Source organism: Empidonax traillii, unplaced genomic scaffold (genome assembly GCF_003031625.1).
Source record: "Empidonax traillii isolate 1590-97213 ecotype Southwest subspecies unplaced genomic scaffold, ASM303162v1 scaffold404:size960789, whole genome shotgun sequence".
Lineage (NCBI taxonomy): Eukaryota > Metazoa > Chordata > Aves > Passeriformes > Tyrannidae > Empidonax > Empidonax traillii.
Window position 1 is genome coordinate 873,705 of NW_020955597.1, and position 24,693 is coordinate 898,397.

General features: G+C 38.0%; 1 protein-coding gene across 7 annotated transcripts in view; it reads right to left on the reverse strand.

Moving 5' to 3' along the window:
- The window catches only part of KMT2C (lysine methyltransferase 2C), a 145,554-nt gene that overhangs the window by 68,965 nt on the left and 51,896 nt on the right, over positions 1 to 24,693 (reverse strand). For 6 of the 7 annotated variants that reach the window (XM_027893730.1, XM_027893727.1, XM_027893729.1 and 3 more), the window contains exons 6-13: positions 19,333 to 19,495; positions 18,491 to 18,662; positions 15,716 to 15,830; positions 14,731 to 14,903; positions 13,842 to 14,002; positions 11,263 to 11,376; positions 9,154 to 9,890; positions 1,754 to 1,873 (exon numbers count right to left, since the gene is read on the reverse strand). In XM_027893730.1, coding sequence (XP_027749531.1) covers positions 1,754 to 1,873; positions 9,154 to 9,890; positions 11,263 to 11,376; positions 13,842 to 14,002; positions 14,731 to 14,903; positions 15,716 to 15,830; positions 18,491 to 18,662; positions 19,333 to 19,495 — 1,755 coding nt within the window. The remainder of the gene's footprint in view (positions 1 to 1,753; positions 1,874 to 9,153; positions 9,891 to 11,262; positions 11,377 to 13,841; positions 14,003 to 14,730; positions 14,904 to 15,715; positions 15,831 to 18,490; positions 18,663 to 19,332; positions 19,496 to 24,693) is intronic. The other variant, XM_027893728.1, reaches the window with a different exon arrangement.

Sequence of the window (24,693 nt, forward strand, 5' to 3'; positions counted from 1 at the left end):
TGCTTTGGAGTATTCACAGTATGTTCAACTACAATTAGCTTCAGAAAAGCAAGTATGTTTTTAATAATAATTACCTGTTATGCATACTGTGACTTGGTTTGAAATGTTTTTGTTTTCTTGTTTGTTTTGTTGTTTTTGTTTTGTTTTGTTTTTAATTTCAAAAGGAACTAAGCACAAAGAGGATTCCTAATCCTCCCTTATCAATTCCAGAGAGAAAAAGAACATATTCACAACATCCCCAAATTCTGGCTGGTATTAGCAGACATCTTTACAATGTGTTTCAGAGCCTCTAATCTGTGTAAGTGATGATAATTATGTCATATACTCAAATAAGCACCTTTCCTACTATGAAATAAGCAATGAGATTATTTATTGAATTTTAAATTTGTGAATAACCTCAGTTCCTGGTACAGCCCGACTCCATGCAGAGTATCTAGATATGGTGCCCATATCCAAACATTTGCTGTAAAATACTTTTAATACCAAAGCAACCCATAAACCAATGTTGATGGAACCACAAAGCTCCTAAGGGACAGTGTCCCCAACACTGGACAGTCTTTACTGATGGAGACATGAGTTCCCTGGATGAAAAGCAGCACTATGGGCTCAATATTCCCCTACAGCATTTTTCAAATATGCCAACTTCTGCTTTAAAGAAGATATAGAAGTTTATGATCATAATCAAATGGAGAATTCAAGGTTCCCAATGTTAAAATTTTATTAACATCCATCTGTTAATGGGAAGAGAAATTCAATTATTCTCACACAACAAGGTAATATAGCACAGTGCTATTTGAGGAGTGAAAGGAAAGATGTTACTGAAGGCTGAAGTAATTACATGTACTGAGGTGAAACAAAAAATGTTGTCCTTGGATATCTATGGAGTTAATACATATGCACACACAGGACACATAAGTATCAATTTTTTAAGATGGATATTCTTCTGATATTTCTCTTATTTTCTGTTTCAGACAAGGTATCAGTATTGTTATTTTCACACAACTAGTAACAGGAATAAACAAATATTTGTATCAATGTTAATGCTGAATATTAAGATGAAAATTAATGCTTGAAGCAGCAAAAGCTAAGCTGATGTCAAATTAAAATAAAATTAGCATGAGAGTTAAAGTGAGATGAATGTAAATCACTCAGAAGCTACAGTTATTTGTCAATGTCATCATTTGGCTTTTTTGGCCTTTATTTAAAACCAATAATTCTACTTAGTTTCTTCAGGTGTCTTTAATGGTAAATGTCACCGTGGATAGAAACTTTGGTCCATCTAATCAGGTAGGGAAGTTTTTATTTATTCCCCCGTCAGCTAAAAATGATGTCACTTTGAATGTTCTCCGCAAGATTTCTCCACAGCAACAAATTCAAGCCATCCTTCAGATCTCTGCTCTTTCCATGCCTGGCTTACCTTACTGCCAGTCTTAAGGACATTTTCCTTCTCAGGTAATTTATTTTGACAGCTACGTAAAACCAACCCCAAAAAGTGATGTACTCAACACACACAAAAATTGGGTGATACAAAGTATTCTTTGCCAGTGGAAATCAGGGCAATGCCATCATCCTGTACACTCTGGAAAGCACATATTTTCTTAACCTGAAAGCTCCAGAGTTTCAATAAATTTTAGAGGCCTTAAACAGTAACAGAATGGGAGATTAATTCAGTTGTGAGATACAGAATTTCATCACTAGTCTCTACAGCAGAAAGACAGCAATGGATACATGAAAATAAATTCAAGTTATTTACCACTTTGATGCTCCAAATGGCACTGCCAGGAAGCTGTCTGGGTTTAAAAATGTCCCGACCTTCTGAAATGTCTGGGGACCAGGAAGGTGGGCTGACTGTATTATTGGTACTCCAAGCCCCCTAGGATACGGTAGGTGAGAAAATAGATGTATAAAACTTTGCAACATAAAAAAAAAAAAAAAAAAAAAAAAAAAAAAAAAAAAAAAAAAAAAAAAAAAAAAAAAAAAAAAAAAAAAAAAAAAAAAAAAAAAAAAAAAAAAAAAGAAGACAAAAAAAGACAAAAGAAAAAAAGCAAGCAACAAAAAAAAATAATCTGAAAAGCAAAGCACATGCAGGCATAGGCATTTCTATATTAACTTAAGTAGTCAATTAGTTCACTGAGTGAGAGGAAGGCAGGAAATTTTTAGGTTCTCATTGAAATATACCCTATAACAAATACTAACCTACAGCTGATGGTTAATTATAACAAAGTGAGTTTTATAAACAAAGCATAATATAAACTGAAAGCAAGCAATCATAACAACAACAAATTACATGCCTAAGTTTGACTGTATCAATGAAGAAGACAATAGTTTGAGGTGATAACATCCCCTTTTATATCCCAAATCACATTTTGAAAGAAGTTATGGCCCTAGTTGACTTTTGAGACTGAACTACCCACAATCACAGCAACAACTAGCTCGAGAAGCAACTCAAACAAAAGGAGTATGAACAAACCACTGGACAAAAGTACAGGAAAACAGTCATGGTAATCAACAGGGCACCTGCATGTTTGCCATAAACAAACTATTATAAACCCCCATAGCTTAATTTTTTTCCCCCAGTGTTTTCAAGTTAGGTTGTGGTATCACATTTTAACATTGCTATATACATGTAATAATATACATCCATATGGGTACCTACAAACTCTTTTTAACTAATTGATTTTTATCCCTACTTATATAGTTCCCACCATGGTGAGATACTGTATAATGCTGTTACAAGAAATAAGGAAAAAAAAATGAAGAAAATGCTAAGATAGACAAGGAAAAAAATGCTGAAGTTCCTCATACACTTTAAAATCTGTGGAAGATAACAGATTCTTAACACAGAATAAAAGTGCAGGAGACAGACATCATAAATAACTTCATTCCAAAAGTACCCACTAGAATAGTTAGAGGATAATATATTTTCTTAATTCTAAATTTGTGAGAGCAAAAAATGCCGAAGACCAAGATGACAAGAAAAACAGATGAAAAGTACAGGTTTACCTTCTCCAGAATGCCATTCAGCAGCAAAATCACAGGGATGATATGGAATAACCTCATGCATACTAATGGCCCCAACTATTCACACAGGCAGAGCTGCTCACACGGGCAAGACCAAACACATTTACACCTTAGAATGCTGGCCTATACAGTAATAAGTGTTAAGGAAAATGAGATAGCTTTGCAAAATGTGGGATTTTTTTTTTTTCCCCCCTGAAATGAAATCTCTCTCCATCAGGAATGTGTGGGAAGAGTCATCAAAATCTCGGACTGTAAGGAGGTGCCTTGCTAACAGCTGCAGTGACTGAAAATAGGGCTACCCCTCACCTGATTTGGGGCCAGAACAAGCATGGACAAGCCTTCCTTAGTCCATGTAAGGCCCAGGCAGGTCAGCTCAACCTGCTGATGAAGGGGAGCACGAGTCAACACCTCCCATACCCTTGAGGAGATGAGGACAAGCTCATCGGACATCTCGTGCTGGCAGAGCTGTTAACCGACCCTGCTCAGTGAGCTCAGAATTCAAACTGGCACAACAGAGCCCAAAGACAGTTCATTAGTGACCTAAAAGCCTAATTGTGCATAAAAGTCACATGTTAAAACCACCACCATTTGGTACAACCCCCAGTGTGGACACGGTGGTTTTTCAGCATAAATCTGCTTTCTAGGAGTCCGGCTCTGCCTGCACGGGAAAGGGAATATGGACAACACAGCACTAGAAAAAATAAAAACCTGACAACTCTGCCCACACGAGGTGGTAAATCAGACACAGAACCTAAAAACTGCTAAGTGCCCAGACCACCTGTGTGTTCTTAAATGCCCATCATTGTCTCCCCTCTGCCAAGGTGCTTCCAAAAACCACTCCAGCTGAACTGCCAATGCCGGTAACCGCTCACCTGCACTAGGGTAAAGTGAGTGTGCAGGATTAAACAGTTTAGATTGTAAGATTTTTTTGCTACCCCAGTTTTTTGCTTGACTTCAGAGGGATGGTCATCAAACAAACAACCAACCCAGCAGATGAAAAGGATCATCAGCCTCTGACAGGGGAATTGCGTTGAGCAGAAACCTTCTGCACCTGCAAACCTGCAGATGGACGAGGGTCCCTGCTCACACTCTGGACACAAGGACATAAATCCATGACAGAACAGGGACACCAAGTCAGAAATGGGGGAAAGCAAGAAAAATGGACACAGAGGTTTGACTCACCTACTAACACACCAATTAGCAACCACATCAGCAGGTCTGTGGCAATAGGAAATTTACCCTAACTACACTAGCCATGGGTTTAATATCAAATAACAGTCAATTTTAGCAAGATCAATTTAAAACATCCACTGAATTTTAATTACAGTTTCCCCCTATACTTCTAAAATTAATAATGCATACTAAGTAGCTGTTCTTGTAAAATGGCAACTCAAAATCTGTACAGTAACACAAAGAAAATCTATGTATCATAGAAACAATCTTTACATCAATCTATAAAGAAGGCAATGTGCTGACCAAGGGTCAAAATTCCAGATCTTGAAGATGCTGAAAATACTTTACCAACAACTAAAATTACCTACTCTTATTAGGGAGGTACAAAATTATTTTCCTTTTAAGAAGATACACTTTTCTAGTGATTAGGTAAATTCAAAAGATTAAAAAGCTAAATGAACATTAAATCAGAATATGAAATATTCAGTCTTGCAAAACAAAATGAATTGTATATGATTCATGAACCATATTGTTAAGAAGTAAATTGGAAATTTAATCCAAGTTTTATTGTAGATCAGAACAATTTGAATTCTTGGTCAGATAAACTTAATTAAAAACACACACTTCCACAATACTACGAGCAAATGAAATACATCAAAGAGATGCATTAATTATATTTTGGCTTTTAATTAATGCCTACTACCACACAACACTGAAGAGAAAGTTCTATTCAGTTCATTTACATCAGAACCCCCACAATTATTATGTACTGTGACAGAAACAGGAAGTTCTAATTCTCCATCATATTCTTGAGTCCTCAAAATTGAACAACACAGCTGCAAGTAAATTATAACAAAAGGAAATCCAATGTCAGCAAGGGTCAGGAGATCTCACCAAATTACCACTGACTGTGTTTAGCTGCTTAATGCTTTATGAATTTGACTGCAATCACAAGTGCACAAAGCTGGATTTGCAATTTAATATTTAATGTAATTTTAGGGTTGTGAACAAACTTTAATCAGTTCAGAACACAGCTCCCCTCATTAAAAAAAAAAAAAAAAAAAAAAAAACAAACCAACAACCAACTACCAAACATAAAAACTGTAACAAAAATTAATCCTTGAAAAAAACTCTTTCTGATCTTTTTTCCCAACAGCTGCCTCTACAACAACAACCTTAGTGGTACCATGTAGTGAAGACATCAGAAAAGCCATAATACCTAAGGAAGGACATATAACCAAACCCTTTTTGATGTCATTTTAGAAAATCTTTTAAAACATCTATAAATATGCAGTGAGTTGCATAGCACTGAAAAGCAATATCTTCATGATAAAAATTAAGTACCTCTAATCATGGTATTTTTTCAAAGAACACACTCTAAAATAATACTAAAATAATACTTATAGTATAAAAAAAACACAAACAGTAGAAGTTTATTATTTACTATTCAATATTATTCTACAGAACATTCTCAACTCTACCTACACTGTTACAATGTCACAATTTGTAATGCCTTCCATTTGTTGACTTCACCTCATGCTTTCCAGTAGACATTGCCATAGTAAAAATATTTCAAACCTGTTCAATTCAGGTAAACAGAACATACCCAATACCACTTCTTTTATCCCTCCATGGGAAAAAAAAAAAAATAGCCATTTTCCTTGTGAAGATTTTTTTCAAACTAGATATATGTCAGATTAGTCATTAACAAACTTAGATTATAATTTCTTTTACAACTACAGCTTCAGAAAAAAGAAATTTGATAATGGTTTAAAAGAGGTTCTGTCCCTGGCATAGATTTGGAGTCTACAGGCAAGAGTGGAGAATCTGCACATTCCACCAAGAAGATACTGCACAGACACAACTCCAAGGACAGCACTGTAAAAACTTCATCACTCTGGCACAACTAAATTTCATATCTATGTAAAAACTAATTTGGCTTCACCATGGAACAGGGTAACAGGAAAAGAGAGGAGACAGCCCAAGAATAACCCCAAAGGAAGTCAGGGAGATGCTCGGCCTGGCAGGTGGGAGGGTCCCCTCACAGGGCTGGATGGAGCTACTAAATATCCAACTTAGGAAGTCACTTCCAATTACGAATAACTTTGTATGCAGGAGTGAAACAGAAGAATTACTGATATGTATTTTATTCACAATTGTATTAATAGATTCTGTAGAAAGGGCTAATGATTTATCTTACTGCCCAGCACAAGACATTAAACTTAATGAGAACAAATCCAAATCAGAAACTATTCCTCCGTATGGATTCCCCTGACTCCACTGAAGCATGTGTCTTATAAAATTGAGGAGCAATATATTCAGGAGCAAGAAAAAATGTGGGTTTTGTTGTGTTTTGTTTTTTTTTTCTTATTCTTCTTTCTATGAAGTTCTATAAACCCATTGCAATGGATATTTTATTACATTTTTTTAACAGGAAAAGGACATTCCATCAAGGTAAGCTTCTAGGAGAAAGTGCAGAATATTACCATATGTGGAAACTGGCTAATGTTGGCTTGTCTTCAGGGTTCACTGAGTGACCAGACTATTTATGAAGGATCTATTATACAACACTGTGGTCCCTTCCAACCTCACTCATTCTGTGATTTTATTTCTGCTCCTATTCACAACCCTCCGTTTGGAAAACTACACAATTCTTTTAAAAAATGAGTGTTTTCAGCAAAAATAGTAATTAAAAAGAACCCCACAAAATAAAACTAAACTAATCTTGTCTGCAATCCAAAGGCATTTAAATACATGCCTTACAAACTATGGATTTGTCTGATAACGTCTTGCTCAAAAGGAAAACACCTGCCTGTAACTGGACATTTCAAAATCTTTTTTTATAGTCTTCAGATGGCCATTCAACAGGTTTCAGCCCCTCCTCAAGAGTAGAAATTTAGAGCACTGGAGAGAGTTTTGTCACTGTTAAGGCATATACACATTTCTGTAAATATGATGCATACCCCTTACTGCACAGTGACCTTGAAAATCTACCTGCAGCACAATGAACACAGAATTCCCAAGCTCAGTGGAAACAGGAGAAAGGTCCTAATAATCAAGTTGATTTCTGAAAAGTTCTACTATATACAAGCCTTTTCTATTTTAAAATACCATTTGCAAGCTGGAGAACAGAGAACAGATCGTCTCAGGGGAGCCCTCATCGCTCGCCACAGCTGCCTGGAAGGAGGTTCAGTGAGGGGGGTGTTGGGTCTCTTCTCCCAGGTAACAAATGACAGGACAAGAGGGAACAGCCTCAAGTTGTGCCAAGGGAGGTTTAGATTGGATATTAGGAAATATTTCTTCACTGAAAGGGTTGTCAAGCATTGGAACAGGCTGCCTGTGGCAGCGGTGGAGTCACCATCCCTGGAGAGATTTAACAGACATGTAGATGTGGCACTGAGGGACAAGTTTTAGTGGTGGACTTGGCAGTGCTCGGTTAAGGGATGGACTCGATGACCTTGGAGGTCTTTTCCAAACTAAAAAAAGTCTGTGATTTTGTGATTTAGCATCACAGCAAGGATTTTGTGTTACACCTGACTTCTATACCTCAACTCAACTCAATTTTGTGTTACTCGCACCACATATTAGGAGGTCAATGTCTGTATTACACATGGAATATACAAACAGCTACTTTTCCAGATCTTTTGGTTGTTTTTAAGATATGTATCTATTCTGCCACAGGCATTTACAGCTGGGGTCAGCCTTCAAGTTTTCCTCAATGGGCTCTCTGGTGGTGACCTGATTTGACTGTATCGTGATGCTGGTTCCTATGCAGAGCAGGGGTGAACTGCACAGGAAAATAAACACAACTCTTACTGAAACAGGGAAGAAGACAGATTAACTTCTCCAATGGAAAACCTGAATCCATTTTAGACTGCATTAAGAACACCACTCCTTCTTAATTTGCATGATCAGCTAAGAAAGTAAATTTAATTTTTAAGACAGTATGAAGAAAAATTACTTTGATACATGCTTGTATATAAGGGTAACAGCAAAAACCCCTGGGATAATCTAAAACCTTCCAAATTTAATTTCTTATGTTTGTGGCCTTTATTACATACTTTTAACCTTTCAGAACATTCTCTCATACCTTTCCCTAAGAACCAAGAATTTTAAACCCTTAGGTGACAGGTAAAAATGGAAAGAATCGTGCAATATATAAAAAAAGCTTTTTCTTAACATTAAGTTCAGAAAAGCATGAAATCATCAACCTAGAAGTCCTAAAGACTAAAAATAAATTGTGATGAGAAAAGAAATGTAACACTAATTTGTCACACCGACACACTTTTCTGTACAGAATTTCGCAAACATGAAATGAAAACTCTGGATTCATAAACCATTTCCCCCAGAACTGCACAACTCGAATAGAGAGCAAGATGTTGCAGAAAGCGACAGACTTAAGGATTCTTTTCACTTATCAAATTTAATCCCAGTCAAACCACAGCCATTTGTACAAGACAGTTCTTGCGTGGTATTTGCTAATGTAACAAAACCACAAAATTATTTACCACGCCATTAGAAACGTCCATCAAGAAAATATCTGGCAGCAGAACAGAAACAAGAGCGGCAGCAGGTTCTTCTATAAAGCCAGTTCAAGAAACTTTAACACACTTTGAAAGTAGTAGCCAAAATAAATGCATATGTGAAAAATATTAAGAGCTAAATTAAAAGGCACAGCATTATGTATACCTGCATTTGTAGCATGTGTATGAAAAATACAACAAATTTTCCTTTAGTCTGCTCTAACCACGAGCCAAAAGAAAACCTTCTCACTAGAGAACCTTTATGATGGCTGACCTTTCAGTTATTTACCACGACATTAATTCCTCGAAGAACTAAACTGCACGCTCACTCAGGAGAATAAAAGCATATTTTAAGAAACAGGTGAATTTGATGCATCATACTGAAATCTGAACTATGTGCTTCATAAATGTATAACGAGACATTGCACGTTCTTACCTGTCTCGATCTGGGTCTTCCAGGAGAAAACTTGCGCTTGGTGATGGCTGGTTTTCCCATGCCGATTTTTGGAGTGACTGATATGTAAGTTGTTGGGAGAGCACTCCCAGCAGTGGAAGGCAGTGCTGGGGGCTGGCTGTGCTGGACATCTCGTGCAGAATGCAAGTCTAGTGAAACATCTGGCGAGGAAGACACGTTTGTCTTGATATTAACTGATGGGGGAAGTGAGGGGCAAGTCTCAGCTGGTGATTTTACGGGTTTGTCTCCAAGTGGTGAACTGTTTGCAACACCTTCATTTGAAGAAGTAGTTTCTACTTCTAGAAGGGCTGGTGTTTCTGACTTCTCACAAGTTTCTCCTCTTTCTACATCTTTTTGCACTTTTATTATTTCCAGTTGTTGTTCTACAGGGACAGGAACGTCTCCTTTGCTTTCAGTCTCCAGTATTTCTGGCGTCACAGTTACAGCCTCAGGTACTGAAGACAGAGACCGAGAGTCTACTGTGGATACTTCTGATCCCTCCACGCTACCTTGTGGCAGCTGTGTCTCTTCAGCTTGTTCATCCAAGTCCTGCTGTGCTACAGCTTGAACGCCTTCCATCACTTCCATCATTTTCTCACTCTGACTGTCACCAGATGCTGGTGTCTTTTTAGGAGACATTTCCATTTCAGCCGAATTCATTTCAACAGAGACATCTGTTTCCAGTTGTGTGGTCTTTTCTTCTGGTGATATGCCTGTAACTAAGTACAACCACATTAAAGGCTCAGTGTGAAAAACAAAAAAAGAACTTACACTGCTGTTCTGGTCAACAGGTATACTTGGTACACATCAAGCATGCCAAGGGCATATCACTTTACTTGAGTGAATTTAGTATGTAGCTTAAAATACACTTCATAAATATCTTTCTTTGTACCTATGTTTATAGTAGTCTATGCTTTTTATTTCGTTATTTTTCTTCCCTGAAAACACAGAACAACAAATCACAAGGAAGTAGACCCAGGATTAATTTTTCAGGAACTGAACACATCTCCAGGTAGGCAGCCAAAAGTAGCTTCTCCTTTACCATTTCTGTGTACTGAAAACGTATGCTATCATAAATTAATATATTTTAAGCTACTGCTCCAACACTTTCAAAAAGCAGACAGCTAAGAATAACAGAACAAGCATGAATAAAGAACATTTTTCTCCTAACTCTCTTTCAGACTCTAGGAAATCAACTGAAATGAAAACATTTGATACTGCTCTCTAATTTACTGAGGTCTCATGGATTTCTTTCCAAAATATTTGTCTAGCCTTCCCCCGAACCAAATCAAGCACCTTTCATCCACAACTTTCTTCATCAAGGAGTTCCAGAGTTCTTGTTCCACTCCATAAAGAACCACATTCTTTGCTCCTAAATTTGGCTTCTTACATGGACCCTGATTCTCTTACAGGCCACTTAATTTCTATTACACTTCACCTGTGCTTGATAAGGTATATTTAATCCTAGAACACAAATTATCAGATACTGCAACACACTCTGTTTTGGAAGAATTTTTAATTAAACAACTTTTATTTACAAAGGAAAAAAAAAGAAAATAGGAAATCCTTAAGCAAAGATACTTGTGGAGTCACAACCACGAAGAATAAACTGGAAAAGAAAAAAAGAAAGATAAAAAAGAAAAGAAAAAAATATATGTGCCCAAAGCACACCAGGGGAAATAAATCAAATCCAGTTACTTGCAGCTACAAATAAAAAATAAAATAACCCTGAAGAGGAAGTATGAATGACTGTATTTGAATAGCAACAAATCATTGTTTTTTACTCTAAGCTTCCAGTGTATAGAAGCATTTAACTATTTTTCCAAGTTCTGGAGAAAGCCATTCCCAGCAAAAAGTAAAACAATTGTCCTACACGAATATTCTGAAGGCTATTTCTGCTTTCAGTAACATCCTCCTTCAGCAAAAAAATTTATACTCTTGCTTGAGAACTCAGTAGAACTGCTGCAATATGTCTCCTACTGCTTTCTAGAACCTTTTTCCTCTTAAATTTATAAAGCACTACAGACCTTACTGAATGGTACTGAAGGGTTCTGAACTGGAATTTTCTCAGGGAGCAAAACTCTTTCTTACCTTCTGGGACATGTCCAACAGCTGATTCCTGATCAAGGCCATCACCAGTAATGGGCTGTTCCTGAAATGTCACATCCTCTCTACCACCTTCCATTTCCATTTCATTTGTACAAGCTGAAGGAGAAGCAAAGAGGTTCTTAGAATTGCTATGATGTTTATTCTATTACCTTGGCATCAGTAGTTGCTGTGACTGTTTGACCTTTTGACTAAAGAGGTTGATGTTTAGTGATGATGGGAGTTAGGACAAGCCAGGTCAATGAGAAGCTTAGGGACACTACACAGTGCTCCTTGAAAATTAAGAACCTTTGACTCACTAACACCGAAGCTGTTTTATACTTTTCAGATGGTGAAACACGTTTGTAAAGCAATTATACACCCCTAATTGTGAAAACATACACACAGTCACTTCTGCATAACTTGAGTAATACAAAAAGGTTTTTTCTGAAATTCCAATCTGTTAAATTCAACAGAACTTGTAACATGAAGGCTTCGAATTTTTATACAAATACTACAATGGCTTATGGCATAGATAGGAGGTTCTATCTACTATCAGCACTTGGAACATTGATTTTCAACCGACTTGTTCAACAACATGAAAACTACATTTTGCCACTTAAGAGCTAGGATACCTTATCTGTGAGTTCCTCCTGTTAAATTAAGGAATTCGCATGGAAAAGGCACTACTGAGTGTTGCTTTGGCTGACAGTATCATTATGGAGCCCAGAAACAGGAAATACTTATTTTTTTTTCCCTGTGTAAAAGCTTTTTCAGTTAAGGAAATTCATTAAAATGCATTATGTAAACTAGAAGTATGAAAAACACAGTATATAGCGAGCATTAACTCGAAGGGAACTGATTCTCCATGGATGTTAGCACAAAAAAAGTAAAACAAATATAGCTTTCTGCATCAAGAAAGTCTCTTTAAAGTTCAAAAAGACAGAAACTATTAGGTGATGCTACTTTTAGCACCCTAAAAGCTGCTCTCAGACTCTGCCAGCTTTAAAGTGATATTTTAACTTTGGGGAAAGGATCATTTAGATTGGCTCCAAATTTGATTTTAAGTATAAAAGTGCTCTCCTGGGTATAAAACACTGCATGACTGTACTAATGTAACAGCTCCAGATTACTCCTAGTAGCTGAGATGACAGTCTTGCTCTTCCTTGGAGAGAAGAGGATGCTTGTCGATGCTTCTAGTAGCTAGAAATGCTAACAGAGGCGTTACTTAGAACTTTAGCCTTTCAGATACACCTGTGACTTATTCAAAAGGGTTTTTCAGTAGGAGATTGGGTGTTGTCCCACTGCAATTTTTTGACAACTTTGAAATGTTCTAAATACAGTGCCTGAGAGTCCAACAGCCTCTCCTAACCTTTCAGAAGGGAAGATCTTCAAAGGCTAAAGTGGCCACTCTTTCTAACCCAATTCAGACAGACATTTACCTCCTGTCACTGTCCTTCCTCCAGGAGCACCTTTTTCATCATGTCTTTACTGCTCACAAAAGGTAAGCACTTACATGTACAGGCTACCATCAAAGAGCATGACTTGTTTACGCAAAACATCAGTTTGAACACAAATATTAGAGTTTTGCTGTGGTCCCTTTCCTGTCAGAATTTAAGCCTTTCAAAAACACAGATATTTATGCAACAGAGCTATCGATTTCTTTTAACACGAGATCAGTGCACAAGCACTGCTGCTTAAGGATAAAAAATGCACATGGCAGTTAATCTGTTACATTTTACCTGCTTCTAAATTTAACCACAACTGTACTTCTCCAGGGAAATCCAGCCAGCACGAGCACAGGTGCTGCCCGAGAGAGCACGTGGTGTGCAGTACACAGGGGCATTTGGTTAAGAGTTCATTGCACAGCTCTTGTGGATGACCCACCAGAGCTCAGATCAACAGATCCAAGCTCCCTCTGTGTTTCCTTACTGCTAGTGAGTAATTTTTATAAAATACTTGACACTTTCCTACAACTTTCCACCTGATGCTTGATTTGTCCACTTAGACACGAGTCTTTCAGAAATCAGGAGACTAATCCTCTATTGCTTTAAAAAAAACACCTGTTTAGTTAAATATGCATCTCTCCCTTGAACACAGCCCAGCTCCTACTGCTGTGTCCTTCCTGGACAGAGTGAGGGGAAGAGGCACTATGAGACTGGCAAGCAGCAAGGGAGAAATGGGAGGACTGGATGCCTCCAGGAACATCCACCAGAAGCTGCCTTTGCCTGGGAGGTGGGCACAGATGAATAAAACAGGCTGTTAAATAAACACATTTACAAACTGTACCATATCCTCCCAAAAATTAGAGAAGTTTACAGCTACAGCCTGGGAAGCTGGAAGGTTGAGAGCCACAATTAAGGTGTTTATTAGCCCATGTTTGTATACAGGATGCTGAAGCCAGAAAACATATGGAGAAGACAGCTCACCCATGGATTGCTGAGCAGCTGCTGTTAAACAGAGGAATGGATGAACTCCACAGAGCAGAATATGAGTGGCTGGTTCAAAAAAAAACTTTGTGAGACAGCTGCAGATGTTATATTTGATGTCAGCACTTTGGAGCTGTGAAGTTTACATGTGATTACCTGTTATACTGTCAGGTTCAGGAATGAGTTCAGAAGTGTTCATTACATCACATGACTGAGTGTGATCCCCTTCTCCTTGTCTACAAAGAGTGCAGATGTAGTCTTTCAACTGAGACTCCAATTCACTACCTGGAGATCTGTCACATTCTATGTGAATCCACCTGCAGAGATTAATTTATTGTGACCACGACTTCAACAATAAAAATATAAAGCATTATAGTAAAACCAATTAAAAATAGCACTGTTTCCCATTCCAATGGGGAAATAAAGATTTTCAACCAATGCTTTATTATGGAGAATCTTAAAAATATAAACATGATACATCAACATGTGAAGCAGTGAACAAATTTAACATGAAGACCTAAACTGTCCCTAAAACCAACTGGACTCTGCATCATGTATAGTAACATCATGATACTGCACAGCAAGATACAACAGCATTGAATATGAAATACAGTTTAAATTCTTAAAATGTAAATAGTGCTATTTTTTATTTTTTCAATTACTGGAATAGCTAAACACGCGCTTGAAAACACATAAACAGAAAACACATACTTGAAAATTAAAAAAAAAAAAAACAAACCAGATGACTGCAAACAACAGCCTCTAAATGTTAGGACAATGGCTTTTCTAGTCTGCTTCCTCACAAAATAGGTGCAATTTAAGAAGCAGCTGCAGCTGCCAGGTGCCTCAGGTAACTGTCAATTAATACTTATTTGCTGAGATTAAAATAAATCTGCCTACTATTGTTCATTGTATTTAGGGATGAAGGATCAAGAATTGTACATCAAACACAGGGTACACCCTTCCCAGACACACATCAGTGTCACACAGCTCATCACCAGCTCTATGCATTTTAGTACAGCTCAACAAAAATTCGGATTCTTACCTTTTGCACATGTGACAATGCAACATATCTTTCTGGAAGTCTTGGAGGCACAGTTTTTCACAGAAAGGACAAGATAAGTTGTCTTGCTGTTGGTAACAACTGTCACATACCAAACAATTATGGTGCCACTGACAACTTGTTCGTGTGCCACACTCAGCACATACTCTACAGTTCTAGAGATCACAAGAATTTAGTTGTTAATTATGATATTTCACAATGTGGGAGAACTGCCATTAACTGACATTTTCCTGTTTTGAGCTAAATTTAATAGTTTTTGTCCTTTGTAACACAAACAAATTATTCAGGATCTGATAACAAACAGCCCATGAAGAACCTGCACAACAGCAAGTTTCCTTGCACTACTCCCTGACTTGAAAGGAGCATTTCTTATGAGACCAAAATTTTTATTGCTAATCTCAGTCATTTTATGACTTCCACAAACTGACACAAAATTACACACATCTCATACACAGGGATTTCCCTTGCTATGCTGAAATCATATTTTTATTATTACTTACACTTACAAAGTTACTGAAAACAAACAACAAATTTATCCTACCCTCCTCAAATGCAAAGGAACTCATGAGCTACAGAACTGCTGTTCTAGTAAGCAAGCAGCTGAATATAAAGAGCCTTTGAGTACAGATCACATACACAACTCTACAGGTTTGAGTTTACACTTTAGTGTACAACAGATCACGAGAGTAGCTGTTATTAAGGGAAAGTTACCCACTCCACCTGGATTCTACACTTCCCTTTCCCCTGTGGAGGTTGATTTACTGTCCTACACAGGTTGCTCCAGCCACTGCACTCCCCTCAGGGAGCAGCTGCAGAGCCACAGGACTGACAAACAAGCAGGACCCCTTCAGAAATTACAAGTTACGCAGCACCAGCAGCGCACGACACACCTGGAACAGCGTAACATGGGGAACAAAGCTTGGGCCCCCCAAAAGACAAGGAATTACTCTCAAAGCTTTCCACTTACTTTGCATTTCCAACCATTTGTTGGAACGGCGTCCATCACTGGCTGCAGACAGAAGGTGTGGTAGCCTTTGTCGCATGTGTCACACACCAGCATCTTGTTGTCTTCCCCAGAATGCCTGAGGAAAGTAGCAAGGGGTTAAAAAAATTACTCAAACAAGCCACAACAGAAGTATCTGTTTAATGAAAAGTCCAAAGAGGAAGGTACACAGCTGAACAGATGAAAATAAACAAATGCTACTTACAAATAGAGACAATGCCTTCAAATTAATTTGTAAATACGAGCGCAGACCACTATTCATTTATCAAGTGCTGAGCCAGTGCAATCACTCTTCTAGGTATTGACCCATTCTCATTTACACGTGTAGGCAGATTAAATGGCCTTTCTGTACTGAAACCAGCTCAGAATCTGCAATATGCATTTTATTTCTTTCTGAAGAGAGCATTCAGTTGTACTTGTTTCTACATTCTGACTGTAATTTTTCCAAAGAAAAAAAAGAGCCATCACTCTGACTACCAGAGCTTCTACAGTGTCAACCAAAATGACTGCAAGAGCAAAACAAACATTAGAGGAAGAGATTTCAATTTTTCTACAATCATGTGTTACAGAGCTCCACCACAAATCCCAGTGATAAAATAAATTTGCAGAGAATAAGACAAATAGTTTGGTAATATCTGAAGGCACTGTGTTCTGCCTTAGTTTAAATAAATTAATTCAGTAAGTAAGTATGAAACAAGATTTGCCTTGATAAAGCTTCACAGTACATGGTATTACACATACTGGATACTACCTCATTACCTGGGAGACCTGGTATTTTAAAAAACACTCTCTTTGCATGGAGATATGCTTAAAATGCTCTTCTTCAACAGTGGCAAAAAACTGCCATACTGCATTAATTAATCATAGAATCATAGGATGGTTTGGGTCAGAAGGGATCTTAAAGATAGTCCAGTTCCAACTCCCCTGCCATGGGCAAGGACACCTTTCACCAGAGCCCTGTCCAGCCTGGCCTTGAACACTTCCAGGGATGGAGCAGCCACAACTTCTTTGGGTAACTTGTGCCAGTGTCTCACCACCCTCACAGCAAAGAATTTCTTCTTAGTATCTAATCCAAATCTACCCTCTCCCAGTTTAGAGCCATTTCCCTTTGTCCCACCCCTCCATGCCCTTGTCAGAACCCCTCTCCAGCTCTCTCATAGTCCCTTTAGGCACTGGAAGGTGCTCTGAAGTCTCCCAGGAGTCCTCTCTCTCCAGGCTGAAAAATCCCAACTCTCTCAGTCTGAATCCATAGCAGAGGTTGTCCAGCACTTTGATCATCTTCATCCTCGGGACTCACTCCAGCAGGTCCAAGTCCTTCTTGGTAGGAACCCCCGCCCCGTGCTGGGGACCCCAGAGCTGGAGGCAGCACTGCAGGTGGGGTCTCATGAGAGCACAGTGGAGGGGGAGAATCCCCTCCCTTGACCCACTGGCCACACTGCTTTTCATGCAGCCCAAGACATGGTTTTTGGGACTGCAAGTGCCCATTGCCAAATCCTCCAAGTCCTTCACCTCAGGGCAGCTCTCAAACCATTCCCTGCCCTGCCTATAGTTGTGTTTGGGATCACCCTAACCATGGTGCAGGACCTTGTAGGACCTTGGCCTTCTCAAATATGATAGATACCTCAGAATCCATGGATATATTTCATCAGGCCTCATGGACAGCATGTGAAAACATCAAATTTTCTTCTACTTTTCCACTAGAGAGAAGGTTTGTTAGCAGCTGCTGTAATTATCCTGTACAACATTTTTAGGGATCCCTTTTAGAACGTGTTTCTCTATTCTAACTTCATTGCTGGCATTTGCTATCCACTGTCAGTGACCAGGGAACAACCTTTTTTGAACTGGGTTCAGTGAATGACAGCAAATACCAAGTTTTCTGCTTGGAAAACAGCAAATCAGCGACTGATCAGGAACATGAGGCAGTAGTAAAGTGGGGGTTTTTCCCTCATACTGTCCCAGCTGATCTGACTAAAGCTGAACAAAACTCCTATTTCTTCTTCAGCAAGTCCTTAAAAAATAACAAAAAAACCCACAACTAAGCAAGCAGAAGAACCCTGCTGTGCCCATCAGATTAAGTTATAAGAGAACAAAGGTAAAGTGGCCAGAATTTTCTAAGTGAACCCTGACAGTATCTCAGCAATTGAGTTTCATTGTCTCAGTATTTGCCTGGTACAAATACTCAATCACAGTCACTTGTGTCAGGTTTTTTTTTTTCTTCGCTCAACTAAGCCATGGTTTTGTTTCCATAATGACTCATTATCTGCCTCTGAAGGACATTAAAAATAGGAGAGGGCCTAATGTAGGAGACTTGCCCGGTCTGTAGGTACTTGCGGGGCTGAACTGTCAACCCAGTAAGAGCACAGGCTCCCAGACTGTAAAGGCACTACATTAAAATAATTTGTTTATTTGGTAAATTTGAGAAAAATCCTCCTGTACAAAAGGAGGAAAAAGTCAGAAGGTTTTGCTGCTCTCCAGATCCTGCCAAACCAATGGTAACTTCGGGGGTATAATGCACAGGATTTTAAGCTCAGGTCTTTTAGAGGAAAGTTTCCAACACTGGGGTTTGTTCACCTACTTAATATAATATCACAACGGACAGAGCTGGGCAAATAACCCACAAATTTCTGGGAAAAATACCCCAAACACTTGATAAAATGGATTTTTTTAAAATCAAATACAATAAAATAAAGCACATAAATGTCACACTGTCCTCCTCCATATCCTTTAAGTCTCACTTACTTGCAGTTCTGGCACACTTTGCAATCAGGACACTGCCAACCTGCTCTTTTTAAAGGTGTAACTTGTATGTCCAGGCACATCCCATGGTAGTGCTGGCCACAGGTAGTACAAAAAAGTTGATCTAAGAGGTCTCCAGGGCTGTCACACACTGCACAATTTGCTTCTTCTTTTGCTACAAAGAAAATTATTTTTTTCAATTATTATTTCTTCCAAAATTATGAACAATTCAATGAACCCAAGAAATTCTTTAGTAGTTCTTACGCATACAAAACTTGATCACTCTTAGGAAATTCAAATTTAATTAATATTTTTAATAGCTACTACTCTAATTCAGTTTTCTCAGCTAATCTTCTCATAACAAAAGTACATTCATTTTAAACCTTAATGAAGTTTGACAAAAAGAAAGAGTTTTATTCTCCTTGAGATAAAACTGAGAGCTTTAGGACCAACTCCTCTTTGGAATACGTGAGAAATAAAGCTCCTAACGTATCTAAATCTATTATTTAGCCAAAGTGTTTGGAAGAAGGGTGCTCTAACTTGAGTTAGGACAAGTGAGCAAGTCGATGAATTTCAGCTCAAACCTGACAGAAGACAACCCTCACCAGTAAACCCTTCCCATGCTCTGTCAGTAAAAGAACAATATTTTGCTGTGCAGCACTGCTGGTCTTTAAAAACAGAACAGGATGAACTTGCATCTCTCTCATACCTGAACACACATGAATTCTTGGGTACACGAACTGTGAAAATGGGTCCAAAACAATGCAGCCCAAAGCTGATCCTACCACAGATTGGGTTTCTTAAACCCTAGTACTAATTTTGCCATTTGAACACTGTGTACTTACATCTTTCAGGAGCCTGATCAATGTGGTCTGGACAAAGGAGGGACAAATTACTGAAATCCTGAAATGTGCCTGCTCCAGCAGCACAGGGGTAATGGTACATCTGGGTACATTTCTCTTCACAGCATTTGATAGTGGCTCCAAGGTGCTTACAAAATGCACATCGCTGGAAAACAAACAGGACAAGTTGTTCAAAAACTACTTTTTCTTGTCTTTTTTTTTTTCTTCAGCCACATCTGTTCCCCTGTGTCTCTTGACAAACACCGAATAAGGCAGGGAACTCTGAGGAGAGGTAAACTAATGAACAGTGTCTTCAAGTGGCATTCCCAGATCTTTACAACTTTAAATGTTTAACAAAACCCACCCTAAATGCACCCTGATGACCGTGATTCTTCTTGTCCTATGTTATCTAACCAGTAATGAGGCTTGGAGACTTATTCTGAGAATAAAGGCAGATGACACCATGCTGTCAATAGGATATGACTAAAAACCACACAGCTCTGTAAGCTGTAATGTAAAACCATAGACACAGTAACCAGAAACGCAAATGGAAATGAAATATGATGCTCCCCCCCAAAATCTTACTGACATTATACAATTCTCTCTGGGATGATAACACATTATATACCTTCACAATTTCTTCTCATCTTGCCTTTCAAGGCTACACAAATATCACCACCAAACTTTGAGAAGTCATAAATAAGCGTGATTATTATTAGAGACCAGAGAAATAATTTCTCAAAAAGAACAACCTAATAATCCTCCTGTTCTCTAGTCAAGAGGGAACATGGTCTATCAGTCTACTTGTAAGGTATCACCTGCACCTTTCCGATTCAGTTAATCAGTCTTCTTTCTTTCTCAGATTCATTACAGTCCCCAAAGCACTCTAACATGCTTTTGCACTTTTTCACCAAGGCAACAATACTTTTTAAGGCACAGTACCATAAGATTTTGAGTGGATTTAAAAAAAAAAAAGAAAAAAAACCAGGTCAGTGGCTCCCAGGAAGGCATCCATAATATATGTCGACAACTGAGCTCAGGGACTCTGGTTTTTCATAATAAAAATATAATACTATCAATGGTATGTTTGATTACTAGCTCAAGCGTCAAGTAGCATCCAAATACGAACATAAACAAAATCAAAGAAAAGTTATGTACTGCGTATGCTTACTTCTAAGAGTACAGACAATATTTATTACCATAATTCTTCTCTGTTTCAAAGCCTGGCATGAAATTAGGCATGAAATAGTGCTACTACAAGTCCACAGGCACCAAAACCAGCCCATACGAAAATACAAATCACAAAGCTGCCTGTGTCAACAGCTACACTGATATTCTTAAAACCAGCTGAAATGAACATCTTCAGCAAAATATCTGCCTGCACCACAACTCATGGACAAGAGACAGGAAAAACATTAGTGTATGCTAAACACCACTGCAGTGTAAAAAGATAAAAAGCCCTGGCACAGAAATTAAAGCGGGTCACCAAGGACAGCTTCTGCCACACTCCTGTGCTACAGTCTGGCCTTCTGATCTGCAAGGCATCTCACCCCTACCCATGTGTCTAACACCTCCTAACCACATGGAAAAGGTGTGTTCTGTTACTTCACTGGTTGAAATGCAGAGGAGAGCGGGGGGGACAAGATAACCGAGTAATAACATGGGGCTCCCGAGGCGGGGGAAGGCAACAGCAACAGTAATTCCATTTAAGGACTGCCAGCAAACCCAAAGTGCTGCAAGAAACTCCTTTTAGGAAATGGTATCTTCAGTAAGCACTGTAAAAGGTAAATCTCGAAGTCTGATGTGAAATAATAAAAATACAGCCCCCCAAGACTCCAACTTCATGAACCACAGCTGCACATGAAGCAGCAAAATCCGCACTGCTCTGTTTTGCATTTAGCATTCCAACAGCCTGTGGAGATGGACCAGGTTATAGCTGAGCTTCAACTTGTGCAGGCCACACTTTTTTCAAACATTTTACTCAGAACAACAAAAAAAAAAAAAAAAAAAAAGGAATTGTGAGGGGTTAAGATCCAAAATGTGTACCTCAAAAAAGTATCCACCGAGACTTTGTTGGATCTCATTATTAACCATAAATAACTATCTAATCGGGAAAGAAAATCACGAAAGAACTGCAAACACTCAAAGAATCCAATATTTATTAGAAGTTCGGAATAATGGTCTAAATAGCAACATAAATGGCATTTTTAAACATCACATCTGTTTTTCAAAACCACCAATCAACCACGGTATGCAGCAAATATATAATCAGAATTATATATACCTTTTCCCAAATGCCAAATGACTAAATGATGAAATTATTAGAAATGAGCAAACTACAGGATTACCGCAAAGCCTTGAAAAATGTTGATGTTGATTTAAGGAACCACATAAAGACGCTGGAAGAAAAATGGAAGCCCAAATTATATGTAATTGAACCCTTCAAACCCATCTGCTAAACTGCACTGGCAATGAAAAGCATTTGGCAGATAACTAAAAAACACACTTTGAAAACAATGTGGTATATATCATCTGAAGCAAATAAAACGCAAAGAATATCAACATTTGTTGAATTTATAAGAGAGATAAAGCAGTCTGAAGAAACTAATGCCCAAAGGGATTTTTTTGGCAACAGATGTTGATGAGAAGACTGACTTTTCCAGCACTAGAAGCCAACATTCTTCTGAAGTCAGACCCCACGCAATGGCCCCCAAAGCACAGTAAAGTATATTTAATTAAAAAAACAAACAAACAAACAAAACTCTGCTAAATAAATTCAGTAACAAATACATGGCATCAGGACAGAAGGAGGTAGAATGAAGGAGTAAATCCTATTGCCCATGAGATGTAAGTGTCTCTATCACACAGTGTGAGGACAGTAACAGAGCCAGGGACAGTCTGGAGTCTCCAGTTTCATTAATATGACCACAAAATAAGGTGTTAGGTGGAGGGGGTGGAAGCTGGATCCGAGTATTCAGTGGGCAGGAATAGGAAAATGGAAAGTTGTGAAAGCCAGAAAAACACCGTTTTGTTCGTGGATCAAACAATTTTACAGTCCTGTACTACAGGGAAAAAAAAAAACTTTACAAGGTGTCAGAAAGCTAGAAAGATAGTTCATTATTTATTCATAGTACATTCAAGGAAATAAATGTCACTAAAGCAGAGCCAGCAGACTGCTTTCCTACTCAAAAAGTCCTCCACTGGCTACCTATAACTGTTCCCTTCTGGAAGCTCCCTGTGCACTCATCAATAGAAAGAAAGCTCTGAAACCATCAATATTTCTCTTACTTCTTATTATTGTAATTTCCATCACTTAAAACTGTCCATTCCTCCTCCTTCTTGGCCCTTTTCACTTTTTTTCTTTTATATATGTTTTTGTGACACAGACAGAAAAGCAACTAATTTTTAAAAGCAAACAGCTATGCAGTTTTTCAAATTTAATTTTAAAATTCCCTTTGTTCACTAACCCCGTTGGAACAAATACGACATTGTTACACAAATACAGTGAAAGAGAAAGAACTAAGTGAACCAACAGAAAACATCAGAAAACCCTGAGCAGTCACCTTCTCTGTTTTCTACCTCCGTGAAATAGAGTGGTAGAAACCACACAGAAAATTTCTGGCAAGGCAAAACTTGCACCTCCACGCTAGAATTGTGATTGCAGCAAACCCAACTGAAAAAAAAAAGTTAATTCTGCCCATGGCTTGGGAGCTGGGCTGAATGTCACAATATTGGCTGTTGGATTTACTGGAAACAGATGGCCAAACTGGAAAATTGTGACAACAGCAACAGCTTACTGTTCACGTATTCCTAACCTTCCTACATCTTGAGAAAAAATAATTGAGAAAATATATATTCCAGCTTTAAATCAACCTTCCCTGCTGCCCACACTTTGGAGTGTTCCAAAACTCTGTAAAAAGTCCAAATGGGGAAAAGATGTTTGTAAAATAATGTAAGATTTTATCTAGACAGTACTAATTATTTTATTTTATTGCCCACAGAATTACTTTATAGTATTACTGTCTCAGCAACTGGACAACTAACAACCCTTAGAAGGCAGACATTCAAGAAAGGCTAAAATAAGGATTTTGAATAAATACTTTGTTGCAACCTGATAAGTGCCATAAAGCTAAATGTTAGCATTAGGAATTGCAAAATGTTCTTACGCAAAATGACAAAAGTTTTCACTGATTATGAACTTTTCCTTTAAAAGGATCAGCTGACAAAACCTATGAGAACAATAAGAAATTTTAATTTTACGACAGTGTACCCAAAAATACACACAAGCCTCTTGTCTTTTAAACAACTTAATGTGTTACCTGGAAGAACAAATTTCAGCCTGTTTAGCTCCTGAAAACTGTTCTCACACAAACCTGGACCTGAGGAGAACTGAACCAACAACCTGTCATTAACAAGACCACGAAGAAATTTTTGTATAACCAGTGATTATTGAAATACCTTCTCTGCTCGTTCTAATAATCTTCATTGATTACTCCATCGTCTAGAAAAGGCTTTATATTGCTTGTAGGCACTAATCACCATTAGCACCTCTCATGTCAAATACACTGCTTTAAGCACCATAAAGCATTAAAGAGCATAATCCACTAAGATGGCAACATAAAAACAATTACTGGCTTTTCACTGAAATACTGATTAGAAAAGGTACTAAAATAGCACACATTTCCAGGAGTACTGGAAATTACCTTCCATTTTTTTAATTTGATATCATTCATTTCACAAATTTGGAAATTATTTCAATATATACCATGCGATTCAAGCAGGGATCAGGATTTTTTTTCCCCTCAATCCTTAACACAGTGACTCAACACAAATAATCAAGGTAGAAAGCAAAAGTCCCTTTAAGTGTGGAGATTTCAGGCTTTCTACAAGTCTCTGCTTTGTTCTTCCTTCCCACCAGCTGCCTCTCCTTTTCACCTTTATAAAAAATTACATTAAATAAATGGTGTTGATATCAAGGCATTTAAGAACTGGTAGAAGAAAGAATTCATGTTTTGCATGGGAGTTTTTTGTAATAGTTGTGATAGATTAATATCTTACAAGAATCGAGTTTGCTAAGGGAGATAACTATTTCCTATTTGAAACCTGAAATAGGTAGAGGAAAACATGCAAAACTACAGGGCACAAAAATTCTTCCTCACATAATCTGAAATGTTCCCAAACATTTGGGAACTTTCAGAAGCTCCAAAGAAGGATTTGGGTGCCTTGAAGCTGTGTTCTCCTCATCATTACATAAGCTAATGGAATAATTGCATGCATATGATTTCCTTCACAGACTCTGCCTTTGCTTGCTTTTTTCACACTTTCATGAGGAAAAAGTTGTGTGCTTTTTTCTTATTCCCCTCC